This window comes from Barbus barbus (genome assembly GCF_936440315.1).
Source record: "Barbus barbus genome assembly, chromosome: 28".
Classification (NCBI taxonomy): Eukaryota; Metazoa; Chordata; class Actinopteri; order Cypriniformes; family Cyprinidae; genus Barbus; species Barbus barbus.
The window spans coordinates 6,474,797-6,491,239 of record NC_136756.1 but is presented as its reverse complement, the minus strand read 5'-3'; the positions used below and the strand labels follow the sequence as shown (position 1 = coordinate 6,491,239).

General features: G+C 38.1%; 1 protein-coding gene across 2 annotated transcripts; it reads right to left on the bottom strand.

The window, feature by feature from the left end:
- Positions 1–5,012: 5,012 nt before the first annotated feature.
- On the bottom strand, positions 5,013–12,386 carry LOC306847878 (NFU1 iron-sulfur cluster scaffold homolog, mitochondrial-like). Of its 2 annotated transcripts, none has more exons than XM_079382100.1 (8): positions 12,314–12,386; positions 11,604–11,686; positions 11,385–11,520; positions 10,643–10,709; positions 10,447–10,564; positions 10,290–10,353; positions 7,378–7,552; positions 5,013–6,996 (listed from the first exon to the last, which is right to left on the bottom strand). In XM_079382100.1, the coding sequence occupies exons 1-8, from the start codon at positions 12,370–12,372 to the stop codon at positions 6,961–6,963; spliced, it is 738 nt and encodes a 245-aa protein (XP_079238226.1). In that variant the 5' UTR covers positions 12,373–12,386; the 3' UTR covers positions 5,013–6,960. The 2 variants fall into 2 exon arrangements, with proteins under 2 accessions (XP_079238226.1, XP_079238225.1); XM_079382099.1 differs by having other exon boundaries at positions 11,604–11,701; positions 12,314–12,384.
- Between the last annotated feature and the right edge of the window lie 4,057 nt (positions 12,387–16,443).

Genomic DNA, 16,443 nt, shown 5'->3' with positions numbered 1-16,443 from the left:
ATTCACAAAAAAACAAAACTAAATAAATTCTCTGTAGAGGAGAGAGATTAATTTCTGAGCTTCAGAAGGATATGATCAGCTGCACGTTCATTTCTAATTTCTTTATGGCCTTCCCTCTGTCATCTTGAACCTATATATAGGTAAGCAAATGGCACACTTGTGTTCCAACAATGTTCCCCTCCTCTACTGAGACCACTATGCCAAAATTATATTAGATTGAATATTACATTCTGATGCAATCAACCAGTGATGTAATGGACGTGTTGTGCAATAGTCTGGCAATCATATTCTTAACTCTAAAGTCAATATTCATTCTCATATTCACCTAGAAGTTCTCCAGCACTTTTTGGTAATAATTAATTAATTACACCAATTATTTAAATCAATGCACAGATAAGTTTAGAACAGAACTGCAGTGAAAGTTTATGTTCTGCATTTAAAATTTTACTTGAAGGACAAATTTGTATGTATTTTCTCTTGCTGTGAAACATACAGTCTCTGCTAAAAGATATAGATTACATTTGCATTTGCTCTATTCCTTTAATCATGCTTTGAAGCTTTAGTCACTAGCCCTTCCATCTCCAGCAATTATGTCAGGATCTACATTAGTTCCCCAGACTTCACTTCATCCTCCTACTCAACTGGTTCTCCTCAATCCTCTAGCTTCACCGGTCCATTCATGGTCTCCTGGCCTACCGGATCTTCTGAGTCGTGGCCCAAACCAAAAACTTACGAACCTCCAGCTCTGCCCTGCTATCCCTTGGCTCCACCATGAACCTCACTGCCCTGGCTTCACCAATGTCCTCGGGCCCACCAGCTCCACCTTAGTCCTCCAATCCCTTGGCTCCAACAGTGTCCTCGGTCCCACCAGCTCCACCTTAGTCCTCCAATCCCTTGGCTCCAATAGTGTCCTTGGTCCCACTGGCTCCAGCTCAGTCCTCCAATCCCTTGGCTCCACCAGTGTCCTCGGTCTCCCCGGCTCCACCTCGGTCCTCTGATACCCCTTTTCCACCAAAGCAGTTCCAGGTGCTAGTTCAGAGCCAGTGCTATTGCCGGTTCTTAGTTGGTTCGACTGGCGAGCCCTTTAAGAACTGGTTGCTTTTCCACAAGCTAGAGAGCCAATACAGAGTCAGGTCTTACGTCACTGAATACGTTTCATGTTTCGGATCACTAGCGCGGCACAACAGGCATCTGTACAAAGCATCAGCGCCACGCAGATCGATCGATCGACACACCAACACACTAAAGCACCGCGAGAGCGATCCAAAAGCATAAAGAGCTGTCTGCTTTCCAGTTGCTCCCGCAGCACCCCGATATGCCTCGCACCGAACGGTCCGCACAGCGCCGATCCATCCCGAACAAGCCTAAACAAACTATCAGCAATGGCGGACGTTGCGTTGCTATTGATGTTCATGGCTTTGCAAACCTACATCGGCATCCAAACACGGCGAATCAAACGTGTTAGCGTTTAGCTGCTATTTGAAATATGGCGGTCCAAGTTTCTGTTCGTCTTGTTAGTCACGGTAACCCCGCCCCCCGGCCCCTGACGCAAGCGGTTCTTTCTTCTAGTCCAGCAAAGTTGTGGTGCTACTTACGAACCGCTTTTCCTGGTTCGGAGCTGGTGCTTTGGGTACTGGTTTGAAACTAGGTTTGAAACTAGGCTCTGGCTCCGAACCAGCACTGGAACTGCCTTGGTAGAAAAGGGGTATGATTCCTTGGCTCCACCAGTGTCCTTGGTCCCACTGGCTCCAACTCAGTCCTCCAATACCTTGGCTCCACTAGTGTCCCTGGTCCCACTGGCTCTACCTCAGTCCTCCGATACCTTGGCTCCAACATTGTCCTCAGTCCCACCGGCTCCACCTCAGTCCTCCAATACCTTGGCTCCACTAGTGTCCTCGGTCCCACTGGCTCTACCTCAGTCCTCTGATCCCTTGGCTCCACCAGTGTCATTAGTCCCACCAGCTCCTTCTCAGTTCTCTGATCCCTTGGCTTCGTCTTGGTTCTATGATCCTGTGGCATCGCCCTGGTCCTCTGTTCCTCTGGCAGGAGTACTTTACAAATACCCACAGGTGTGTTGGAGCAGGGTTGGAACTGAACTTTGCAGGCAGGTAATTCAGGAACAGGACTGATCACCCCTGGTCTACACCTTCACCCCCTCCACCTTGGTCTTTCAAATCCTCATCTCCGCTCAGGTCCACTGTTCCTCAGGTTCTACCGTGGTGTGCTGCTCTTCTGGTGCACCATGAGTCAGACCCTCTCATCTGCCATCTTGATCTACCCCAGAAGTGTAGCATCGCTTCCTCCCACCTGGACTTTTGCTTTTGTCCTTTTTAAAGCACCAAGCGGTGTATAGTTGGATAGTTGGAGATTAAACAAATTGGGGTTTAGAATTCTAACCTGCGATTAAAACCTCCATGTACGATTAAGTTTCTCCGCCATGACGGATTCGTCATGTAATTAATCAGCAACAATGTTAATATAACTTATCCCCCGTCTCTGACATAAGTTGCTTTTGTCGAGAAAGGAACTATTAACTTGTAAACGGTCCGCCGTCTTTATAAAACACTTCGTAGAGAGACCGTTGATTAAATAGCTGATCAAGCAAGCAATAAAACTTTGAGGCAGTGCATACGGATTTCATAATCTTGGAAATATATATTTATTGTATCAATTAATGGAGTACAGTAAATAACTGGGATGATTCATGGAATGACTACCTCCGTTTGATCGCCATCCAGCATGCGTGTGGAGCGGCCGTGAGAAACGAGAGGCGCGGCCGCGATCCTGTCTTCTTTTCTTTGTCATATGCCGAGATGCACATCACAGACTCAGCAGACGTGAGTTTACTTCAGGCTGCCACGACCCTCACAATCTTCGGGCTCAGTGCGCTTTAATTTTTATTTATAATAAACACCTCTATGAGACCCGACTACAAACCCACTGTTTCTGTCTTTGTTCAGTCAGCCACATACTGTACCTGTAAGTGCACTTTATTGTATTTAAACCTCCTCACCTGTAAGTTTAAAGTTAATCCTTAATTGAGATTTAAATTTGAGTTTAAAGTTATGGAGAAACAGGATTAAAGTTAATCTATTTTAAATATAAAATCAAGTGTCAAGTGTACTGTGTACTGTGTATGGTCAAGTGTACTGTGCCGTAAGAGGAGCTCCCTTTGCTCGGTTTCTCTACACAATCCATTCACAATTAGGAGAAAGGTTTTGTTTGTCTAAGATGACCAAACGTCCACGTATTCCGTTTCAGGAATGACAAAATATGAATGTTAAATTTACGCGAGGGAATCCGTTAAATCATGCCACGAGTCATTGCTATGATTGACAGTGGCAACGGAATGAATCATCTGACGAGCCGATGTCAAAATAAAGCTGTGCATTAAGTGATTCAGACTAAATTCAGAAAAAACTAGGTCTGTGTTTGATAAAACTTAAACGATGTAGCCTAGTTATTAAATTAAATCTAAACATTTCAAAATATTGAATGCATTATTTATTTGTTATACCAACTTATTTAATTTGTATTTGACTATATAGGTATTTAAATAATTCAGCATTATAGGCTGACTTTGTTACTTCCTGCACTTGCTATACTTTATACTTCATTGCGACAAAGTTCTAAATTTGTTAAAATATTTATTTTATATTAAATCAAAAGACGTGAAAAACTAAGTTGAAATGGCAGCTGCAGCCAATGACTGATCCTATAGCTTACTGCCATCTCTTTGTTATAACGGTAATTTTATTTTCATCTTAAAAAGTCTATTTTTTCGCCAAGACACGTTTTTAGCATATTTCTTCATGAATGAAAAGTGAACATTTAATAATGGGAATTTTACCGTATAGAGTTGAGAAATAATAAATGCTTTAAAATTTTATAAGATTTTAAAAATGTGTTCATGGCTGAGGGTAAGATATTGATTATCGAGAATACCATTACAATGTCCTTTTAGAGATTAGCCTAACTGCCTAAACAGTTACGATAGTGTTTATTTGTCAGCATTTAAATGTACAGTTATACTTACGTGGGTACTTTCCTGGGATTATCAGACTCTGCATATAAAATTATATGTTCTTTAATAACATGAAACTGTATGTTAATTCCGCAATCATTATTTACGGTGTTGCAATTATTTTGTTTCTCAGGTTCTGGTAAGAATGAGGCAGAAGATGTTTCTGTGAGAGTCTCTACCTATATACAGTTGGGCAAAAAAGTATTTAGTCAGCCACCAATTGTGCAAGTTCTCCCACTTAAAAAGATGAGAGAGACGTGACGTGTGGCCATGTATGGTGACCCATACTCGGATTTTAAAGCAAAAATGGCTTTCAGCAGTATTTTATTATGTTTCTTAGCATTTAAAGGTTCAACTTTGCAAAGCAGAGGGACACCACATGCCATGGCAAATGAAGAATGACCCGTTTTATAGTTTATTAATGTACTGAGTACATTTCCATATTGTTTTATATAGCCTATGGATGAGTAATGATGATATCTATTATTTGATCTCACATATTGGAAGCAGATGTTTTCAGTGAAGCAGTATATGATTGAATATTGTTTTTTGGCCAATATAATTGTAGATTTAAACCTAGTATGTACATCTTTATACAATATTTGTAATAATATAATGGATAAAACATGCATTGAAACGTGAAGAGCATCATACTATACCAGATCATATTTAGAGCTCATGCATGTCCTGTAAATGCTGTTAATTCTTGCTGAACGTGCATATTCTCTTGCTCAGCATGTGTTAAATTAGACAGTGATCATGTTCAGCAATCTGGAAATATAGCAACAATGAAAAATGGGGCTCAGGTTTTCATTATAACAAGAAATTATACACTGTTGTTGCTAAGAGGCCATTGTTTTATCCCAGTTAGTTCAACTGCATTCATGTTATTTAAAAAGACACTTTCCAGAGATGAACAGAACATGGTGTCCATAATGCTAATATCAGTTAAAACACATAGATATGTTGATACAGAAGACTATTAAATAAAGATGATAGTTCCACTTTTATTTTAAATCAGTTGCTTTAAAGAGAAATCTGAAGCTGTGCTAGCTGTTGCACTTTTTAATTAGAGCGAACATTTGGGTGGGTTTATTTTTGAAAGTCAATTTCTATAGGCACATACTTTAAAGTCTTGACTACAAAAGCTAATCAACATTTCACAACAATATACAGTTCATTTAACACATATTGGACTGAAGAGGGGCAAGCTGGTATGAATCTGCTGCTGAACAGCCTTTTAACAAACATTACACAGTAATAGTTATATTTATGAAACAGACTTTCATTCTGTGACTAGCCCCGGCGTTTCAAAACAGGTGCAGTACGTGGATCCAAATGTCAATAATCAAGATGGTGATTAGACTATGAATGTTAGCAGTGATTTTACTGCGGCTGTTTGTATCGTTCTAGAACACCCTCTGCTGGGGATACAAACACACAACCGCAATAATATAATGGCAGCACACCTCACTCCAGCTGGCAGCAATGTCACATCATTTTTATGGATGTTTTCTCACTGATTGAGAAGGTGAGGATGCTTTAAATATGGTGTACAATTGATATGAGTGAGGAGAAACTCAGCTTTGTGAGTCTGAAAAAGAACATTCTCCCTGGAGCTTCTTTGGATTATTAACGCTTAAATTGTTCTCTCGTTACATGGAGGAGGATTAGACCATTCCTGTCTTCTTCAGAATGCATTATGGTGTTAAGAAAAGGAAAAAAAAGTGAACAATGGCTTGTCCAATCCCGCTTGTGACCCACAAAATGAATATGCCACCTAGATAAAAGTATGCTACAAATAAAATCAAGACAAACATAAAACGATTGCTAAATAACAACACAAACTTCTGTTTGAGCATTCGTTTCAAATTCATCAAGTGTTATCCCTCCTCTGGAGGATATAGTTTCTGACATATAAAAATGTTGCTATACAACAAAAGTAATCCCCTATGGGAGCTAGGCAGTGATTCACATTATAGTGACTGGAACACTGTATTGACCAAGAAGCCAGTGGATGAGAAGCCAAAAACCAGAACTGTAACATTTTTTCAAAAGATTTATCATTCATATGTCCTGTCTTATTTTTTATCTTTAATATTTATGCATTTGATCCTTTAGAAGAGGCTAGCCACAGCCCAAATGATTTCTACATGTAACATTTTCCACTAACCAAAATGTCTTTGAACATATTTTTAAGTAATTTTAATATCATTCACGGTTATATTTATTCATTTATCAGATGCTTTGCTCTGGAGAACAAAAGAGGAATTCAAATTATTCATCTTACAAGGAACAACATCAGCGCCAGAAGAGCGCTTCAGCACATGGTGTATGAAAATGATTTTGAATTTGATGTTTTTCATTTATTTAGTGCATCCGTCTATCAAATGAAAAACAAGATTCATTATTTATCAATCTTACAAATTTATTCTCTATTAAATAATATATATATTTTTTTTTTTATGCACAATAACCCATGATACAATCAGGATTCCTGAAAATCCACTAAGCACGAAAAAAATAGATTTCTAAAGATAATATTTACATGCGTCTGGGAAAAAGCATATTGCAACTTATTCACAAATACATGAAATTCTGCTTTTTGGTTTAACCAGTGCAACGAGTGATAATCTATAAAATATTACAGATGACCAACCCAAACCTGTTACAGCACCGACCAAACACTGTCTACGCAAAAATGCTGCCTAAAAACATTTGCTGCACACTTGATGTCTTGATATCAATATCTGTAGCTAATATATGTTTAAAGGAGTGGGAGGACACACAGTTTTGTCCATTTTCTATATACCTGTGTAACTCAGTAGTCTCTACAAAACTCAAGGATCCTTCTACGTGATTGGATGTTGATGGGAAAGAGTTGCTGGGTAATTTATTAGGAAGAAAGGACTGACATCAGTCAGCTGAAACTCGTATCACTGGACTTCCTTTTCAACATCCTCTTCCTTCACCTGCAAGATTAAGATGAACATTAGCACAGAAACACTTTATCTTACTGCTGACTGTTGTAATAAAACTAGTATCCCAAAAATGAGAGTTCGGTCATCATTTAATCACATTCATGTCATTCCAAACTTGCATGATGTAAAATTATATTTAAAGGAATGTTGGCTACCAAACAGCTTCGGTTCCCATTGACATCCATTGTACGGCCAAAAAGTACAATGGAAGTCTATGAGAACCAAAACTCTTTGGTTACCCACGTTCTTCAAAATACCTTCTTTCATGTTCCACAGAAGAAAGAAAGTCATACAGGTTGGGTACAACTTGAGAATTGTGTCGTCATTACTCACTCTCATTTCTGAGCAGACTATCCGTTCTTAACTCCTCACCTGCTCGACTCCTTCCACCTCGGGAACGTAGAACTGCAGCATGTTCTGGATGCCGCTCTTCAGCGTGATGATGGAGCTGGGACAGCTGGTGCAGGAACCCTGCAGCTTCAGCTTTACAATACCGTCCTCAAAACCCTGATACAACACGTCACCTCCATCCTCCTGCACTGTGGGCCTGAAGTACACATGCAAATAGAGAAAGCAAGCTGCTGAATTACAGTCATGACCAACTATATCGGCACCTTTGGTAAATATGATCCAAGAAGGCTGTGAAAATTATAATGCATTGTTAATCCGTTTGATCTTTTATTTAAAAGAAATCACAAAAATCTAACCTTTTATTGGATACTTTGGACACAATTACTGGCACCCCTAGAAATTCTTATGAGTAAAATATCTCTGAAGTATACTCCCATTCATATTCACAATTTTGAGCACTCCAGGGTGATTATGAACATGAAATTATCCAGCCATGGCTTCCTGTTTCACAGAAATATAAATAGGAGGGAAAACAAAGCCCAAATTCCCTTAATCATCCATCACAATGAGAAAAACCAAATAATATATTTCTGATGTGCAGCAAAAGATAATAGAGCTTTTAGTGAAGTGGCTTTAAGAAAAGATCTAGAGCAGTGAAAATTCCCATTTCCACCATCAGGGCAATAATTAAGAATTTCCAATCAACAGAAAATGTTACGAAACTGCCTGGAAGAGGACGTTTGTCTATATCGTCCTAATGCACGGTGAGAAGGAGAGTTTGAGTGGCTAAAGACTCTTCAAGGACCACAGCTGGAGAATTGCAGAAAATAGTTGAGTCTCGGGGTCAGAAAACCTTAAAAAAAATGATCAAACAGCATCTACATCACCACATGTTGTTTGGGAGGGTTTCAAGAAAAATTCTCCAGCTCATCCAAAAACAATCTCCAGCATATTCAGTTATCAGACAGGACTGGCACTTCAAATGGGACTGGCTTCTATGGTCAGATGAAACTAAAGCATGAGCTTTTTAGCAGCAAACACTCAAGATGGGTTTGGTGAACACAGGGATAAACAGTACCCTATGTGTACAATGAAATATACTGCTGTATTTGTGATGTTGTGGGCCTATATTTCTGCTGGAGGTCCTGGACATCTTGTTGAGACACATGGCATCATGGATTCTATCAAATACCAACAGATAAAAAAAATCAATAAGTGACTGACTCTGTTAGAAATCTTATAATGGACCATGTTTGGATCTTCCAACCGTACAATAATCCAAACACAAACCTCAAAAACAACACAAAAATGGGTCACTGAGCACAAAACCAAGCTTCTGCTGGCCATTCCAGTCCTCTGACCTGAACTCTGTAGAAAATGAGTGAGATGAACTGAAGAGAAGCACCAACATGGAGCTGGGAATCTGAAGGATCTGGAGTGATTCTGGATGAAGGAATGGTCTCTGATCTCTTGTCAGGTGTTCTTCTAACCTCATCAGGCATTATAGGAGAACATTTAGGGCTGTTAAACTGGCAAATGGAGGTTTCAAAAAGTATTGAATAAAAAGGTCCAGTTAATTGTGGCCAGTGTGTATTAGAGACAATTATTCCATAATGATATTTCCCCCCATTTTAACTTCTTCTCCAATGAAAGGTTAGATTTTTGTGAATGTTTTTAATAAAAGATCAAACGGATTAACAATGCAGATTAATTTTCCACAGCCTTCTTTGATCGTATTTACCAAGGGTGCCAATATTTTTGGCCATGACTGCAAGAAGAAATGTTCAAGATTATGAGTACAACTTCACACTGCACCAACAGATGCACACCAACAGCGACAGTCACCAGATGGCATTATGTCACTCCCCAGACAATCCAAGACCTGACAAATGCTGAGTCAACATGTTCATGTTCAGTGAAAAAAAAGACGTAAGAGTAAGACTAATCCAACGAAATCAGATGAATGTGTCTGTTGCTGTTTTTCCGTGTCTGCTGGTGCAGTATGAAATTGCATTTAACTGTGAAAAGTTGATTACAGCATTCCATTTAGTCTATTCCTGTTGAGCTGAAATGCTCTGTTTATAATGAAGCAGTTCAGCATTACAACACAGACAAACAGTACCATTCAAAAGTTTGAGGTCACTCATTCTTTTTATGTTTTTGAAAGTCTCTTATGCTCAAGGTTGCATTTATTTGATTAAAATACAGTCAAATCACTATTATTGTTCAATATTATTACAATTTTAAATAACTGCTTTCTATTTTAAAATATTCATTTATTCCTGTGATGCAAAGCTGAATTTGCTGCATCATTACTTCAGCGTCACATGATCCTTCAGAAAGCATTCTAATATACTGATTTGCTGCTAAGGAAGCATTTATTATTATTTTTTATGTTGAAAAAATTTGTAACAAAGATACCTTGTTTTGGTCATATTATAATATAGCAGTGCATACATTTTTTTTTTTTTTTTTTAAATATAAGAAACATAAGTAAACATAAATCCAAGAGAAATGTTGCCTATAAATACATTTTATTTCATATTAATACAGTTTCAATATTAATACTTTACTTGACCTTTTACCCAAAAATAGTTTTTGCTACTTTATGTATAGTTATACTTATTAGATGTTGTTGGCTTAGCCACATGCTAACATTGATGTGGTTCAATTTCAGTTCAATACACAAATAGTTAAAAACAGACCATTTACCCAATATTTGTATGTGCATACTATGTATATATTTATGCTTAATGCAAGCTGCTGTTTGTGTAGATTGTCACAAATCAATCATTTCGGTTGTTGTGTTTCATTTGGGATGCTCACTTTTTGAGATATGAGAACATATACGACCTGCTAAATGTGTATGGCACATAAAAAAAAAGTTAATTTGAAGGCTGCATTAAACGTAATAGCAAAAGTGGAGTAAGTACCTTATGCGTGTGTCCAGCAGTTCTTTAATCATGGCCACCACCTCATCATCATCCTCAGAAGGAGCTGCAGACATAGGGCATGTACAATATATTTAATGACCTTGGATTCAGTGAGGATATCAAGATGAGAAGTAAAGAAGGGAAGGAAACATTTAACCTGTGTCGGCACGTGGAGCATCTGCCTCATTGACAACAGGAAGTCCAGAGGTGAAGAAGTCCATAATAGTGGCGAAGACATCCGGTTTGATCACTCTCCACTCGGTTTCACCATCAGCCTTAAGTATAAAGAGATCAAATTCTTAAAAAATGAAGTTACAGTAAAATACTGTTTAAAAAAAATGTCAGTCCTTTACCTTAGTAATAGTAATGAAGTCAGGACCGAAGAAGACACTCTTGACTCCATCTATCCTGAACAACTGCCTGAAGAATGAAAACAGCATCAGCACTGCTATAAACATAGTTCAGCAAAATGCACGGGAACATTCTCACAAATGCATGTCTGGATTTATAGCTGTTGTAAGCATTGTTTGGAATACCACACATAAAACAAACCCAACCGCCTGACAGGTATCACTGAAATGGGCTTCCTGAGATATCCATCATGATGGCGTTTGCTCAGTCAGGCATCAATATTACTCTTGCTCATGAGCCATTCTACAGTTTAGGATACACTTCATGTCCACTGATGAAAATAGTATTATTTTTTATTTCTAACAATTTTCTTCAAAAATATTTTTTGTCTATTAAGGGAGAGCTATTTAATCTATTTAAATCTTTTTAATAAAAAATATGTGACCCTGGAGCACAAAACCAGTCTTAAGTCGCTGGGGTATATTTGTAGCAATAGCCAAAAATACATTGTATGGGTCAAAATTATCCATTTTTCTTTTATGCCAAAAATCATTAGGATATTAAGTAAAGATCATGATCCATGAAGATATTTTGGAAATATATCAAAACTTAATCACCAGATTTTTTACTGTTAAAAAGAATAACTTCTCCTGTAGATCATAATATGAATTACGACTGATAATGCATTAAGAACATAAAATGCAGTTCCAAAAGTGATTACTCTGGGTGAAATACAAACTCTACCTTGCCAAAGGTGAACAATAAGCATCTCTAGGTCCAGCGAAGTCCATAGTCCCTGACTCCAGCACCACACGACCAGGACGAAACTTCAGGCTGTTTGGGTTCGGAGTGTCTTGGGTCTGAATAAACATGTTTCTGACTGATGAGAGGAAAGAAACGTCACGATCCATTCCGACCAAACACTTTACAGTAGCATGCAACCCGAATCATGCGAACACTTACTAAACGTAGTGCTTGTTTGTTGTGGAATGGGACTTCTGGTCACTTTGTGAAGGGGTGGTCCGGTGAGCCCCGTACCATGGTAACTGCACACAGGATACCTTTGAACACAGTGAATTAAATATGTATTCCAATTCAACTGGACAGATCTTCATAATAGGGCATTTTTCTAGTTGATAACATTATAGAAAATTGTTATCGCTATATTCAATAATATAATAATACTCTATAATAATATTATATGAATGTAATGCAATGTTCTTATATTATAATATATTGGTAGTCATAGTTTCTAATAAATTACTACTACATAATATTTAGTCAGATATGTCGGTAAGCTGGCATGAAAGCAAGCATCCCGTTATTATTGTGGTTTTTAAGGTTTCAGCTATAATATGTTGGAGATTATCACCGTGGTCATTTTTGTAACGAGAGGTTTGCAGTAATTTTGCCAGAAGGCAGTCTAGAAAATGAACAACATATGTGTACAAAACACTGCTGATAACATTGCATTAAATTATTAATATTCATGATATCATTTGTCCAATAAGTACCCTGCATCTGCGTCATCAGACCTTGTCAGTGACACTGTAAATATTACGAAACTCTTTATAACGCAAATGCTTCACGCGACTCTAAGCACCTGAAGGACATTACATATAAACCCTCACTGATACAGAAACGCAAAGCAGCATAGCACAGTGACGACTCACAATCTCGTTAAAAGTGCAGATAAACTCCTTCCAACCCCGATGCGCCTGTACGCCGCCATGCTTGTGAGGGCAGGAAGACTTTGAGACGTCACATCCTGGATCTTATGCGGGGCGGAAGTCAAACAGAACAACAAAAATATTGTATATTTAGGCCCAAAGGTTCTCCGTCTCAAACTGCATCAAACGTTCTTTCCGGTGTGAGATTGTTATACTGTAAAACTTGTATGTGTTACATTATTAGCGATGAGGGTGAATGTCCAAATAAACACTGGCTTTCCTCTTGTCTGTATTTGTTCCAGATAGGCTGTCAGGTTGTGCGGGGATCTTTTTCAATGATTTTTCAGGTTATATCATTATACCAATAGATGGTGACTTTATACTTTGTATTTTAAGAAACCCAGAAAAACTACATATAGCTACATACCCAAAAATTGTTTAAAGACATGGAGCCAATGGGGAGTTGATAAATAAATTATATAGTGACTGAGAAATGCAATGCATATGTAAACTAGATTAAAATTATTATAATTAAATATAATAAACAAAATGTGTTCTCTTTGCACCATCCAAAACTATAGTGTTTTCATATGAACAGTCTGGAACTCTGTAGGCTAAATCTGCAGCGGAGATGTATGACCTGCTTAATTAGCATGTAAATTTAATAAACAAGTAAGACATTATATAGTATTTACCTTAGTGTAGCCACCAACAACCAAACCATGAGCTCTACTCTTCAGCACAAAAAAACAGTGTTTTGTCTGCATAAGATTGTTCAAAAACCAAAAATCCTGAAGCTGAATAAGTGAAGTTTCCTGATCAAAGTTCAACATCCTCTCAAGCTCTCAAGAACAGCTCTAAATCAAGCAGCTTTGAACAGTCAAACACAAAAGAAAAATTGCGTAAATTATATAATTATACAGTATAATTCTGCTGCTGCACCTTGTCGATTTCCACACCCAGTTTTTTTTTTCGGAGGTGGCTCACAGATTTCTACATTGTCCTATTGAAGGAACAGACATAATCTTAATGCTGGGCAGGTTTAAAGAATGCCTCTTAATTCTAAAGATATATATTTATGTCGTTTTGAAATATAATAAGAGACAACATAGTAGCTTAAGTGAAGGCAAGGTTTTTACTTTTTAGAATAAATCTGAAAATAAGTAAAAATGAGAGATAGAAGGGACTTACTGGTGCTTTCTGCTGCCTCCGCTGTCTCTGCTGCTGTTGGTTAAAAGTGCCCCCTGCTGGGTCCCTGAATGCACAGGCACCACGTTTGAGGTCCTGGAGGGCATGGGTGGCAGAGACAGGCATGCTCTGATACTCAGAAAGCCTCTGATTTTTGTGTGGATTTTGGAGGGCACTGCTGCTCCCTTCGGAGGCTCAACGGGCACTGCCTCTGCCAGTGGAGACCTGGCAAGCGCTCCTGCTCCCTGTGAGGTCCCGGAATGCACAGGGTTCCTGACAGGTAAAGGTGCTTCCTGGGGGAATTGGAAGGCATGGGAGCACCCTGTACAGGAGAGGCTTGAGGCTTCTGCTGCAGCAACTCCTTCCTCCGTGGCTCAGGTATCTTAAGCCTTTGCCTCTCTAGGGTTTTTTGGGGCAGATGTTCCCTTCATAGAAGAGGCTTGAGCCGACAGCTGCTGCAGCTCCTGCCTCAGTGGCTCAGGCCTTTTACTCTCTGGTGTCTTGCAGACGCAGGTGCTCCCAGTTCAGAAGCAGCTTTTAGCAGATGCTGCCTCAGATACTCAGGGATCCTGAGCTTTCCCCTCCGTTGGGAGCCAGTGGTCACAGGCGCTCCCTGCAGGGATCCAGCAGGCTCAGGTGCTTATTCAGCAGGCTTATTCTGCCTCCACTTCTTTTGCTGTTGCCTCCCCTGCTTAGTGTTCTTCAGTGATTCATTTGAGAATGCTGAGTCCCCACACTTCTCAGACCCAGAAAGCACAGGTACTCCCTGAGGCTTCTTCTGCCTCCACTTCTTCTGGTGCTCCGTAGTCTTAATTGCTGCATCTGAGAAGCCTGAGTGCAGAGACTCAGCCTTCTTAAATGTATCATTGAAGGTCATGGTAAAACAAGCTCCTTTACTACTGATTGTTTGTTTGTTTTTTCTTCTTGAATCCATGGAAAGTAGCAGAAACACTTAAATAACACAAGTATATATCAGCTATGATTTGCTTGTTTCACTTGTTGAACAGAATCTGTTGCAGGAATGACTCAAAGTATGTTCACATCTCTGTGGTTAGATCAGTGTGCACAATAATGTGTCTTTGACCTTCATTATGTGTTTTGATTATACTGTGTTGTAAATAAAATACAAATAATAATAAAAATAATAATAATTTTTTCAATCTCCTCACACTCTGTCTTACCTGCCTCAGACACAGTCACACTGATGGGCCATTAGCAGCTTTAGGGGAGGGCCCTTTGTCTCTTAGGTGATAATCACTTCATATTCAAGCCCATTGCCACTCCCTCGCATACTGGCTTTCGATCACAAAACATGTCTTTAAAAATTTAAATCAATATATTGTTTTCTGTGAATGAGTAAGCAGAATGATTTTCACATAATTGTGAAGTAAATATTCTAGCCTAGAAGACTGATTACTCAAAAGTCTTATTCAGGACGATTTAGTGTGGCTTTTATGCCTTATTTCAGCTACATTTTTTTCCCCAAAACTTACTAACCACGCATACTATTTTTTTTTCTAAAAAATGCAAACATGTACATCCATCTTGGTCACATATTATTGTATCACAGTTTGTGCTGAATACAAAAAAAAAACAAAACATAGGTCAATAGTATGTTATAAGTAGCTGAAATAAGCACAAATATCAGGGCATGTCAAAACATCTCTACATATCATACATATTTCTCAGTGTGGGTTTCTTTTTAAATTTAAATTTCTTTTTTAGACTAAACTTTTACAAAACTATTCTAGTCTACCATTATTGCCCATAAAAATGCCATAGTTAATTTAACACACACTGACTCCTATAACAACAGGGCCTCTTGTCAAACAGTTGTCACAGGACCTGCATTAGACAACAAGCTTTTCGTCAGAATTTAAACAGAAAAAAACTCTTATGAAACAAGAGGGTAACAAAAAAACCTAAACCTAAAAACCTAACTAAATCATGATTATGGCCAACAAAAATTAAAATAAATAAAAAATAAAGTGCATAAAATTACAACATATATTCCCTGACCTGACATTTTTTTTTAAATAAATAAGAGACTGAAATTTTACAAAAAATATTCAAATTTTAGTCAGCTTTGAGGTAGAAACCAACAATTCAGTTCTTGACTAAATAAGCATTTGTTAAATAAGACTTTAAACCTTGATTACTGAAATATGGACTTCTCCATGAGACAACTATAAAAATAAAGGTTTCAAAAGGAGGTTTTTGAGTCGATGCCCTAAAAAACATTTCTGGTTCACCAAAGAACATTTCAGTCAAAACGATTAGCTTTTTTTCCCAATCAGAACCACTTTTTTCTAAGTGTGAAGAACATTAATAATCTAAAGTATCTTTTTCCACTATGTTTTTGTGGAATGAGAAGGATCATTGGATGTTAAATGTTCATGGAACCACAGTTTCCAAAAATAAATACATGGTAGAATAGGGAACACTTCACTATTAACTATGACTTTTCCCTCAATAAATTCCTAATTTGCTGCTTATTAATAGTTAGTGCGGTAGTTGTTAAGTTTAGGTATTGGGTAGGATTAGGGATGTAGAATAAGGTCATGTAGAATAAGGCATTAATATGTGCTTAATTACTACTAATACATGGCTAATATTCTAGTAATATGCATGCTAACAAGCAACTAGTTAAGGGACCATAAAATAAAGTGTTACTGTCAAGGTGCACACAGCAGGGAGGAACGAGGAACACGCAAACGAGGATGTAACTTCAAAATAACAGTCTTTACTTCAAAATAATAGGCTATAATGAAGACATCACGGCAGGGCAAGGCAGACACAGACCAGACAAAATCAAACTGAACAGACAGGACTATAAATACACTATAAATACACAGGATAATCATAGATAATTAGACGTACACGGCTGGACAAGAATTAACTAATGATCACATTAAACAAGGACAGGAAACAAACCAAATATGGAC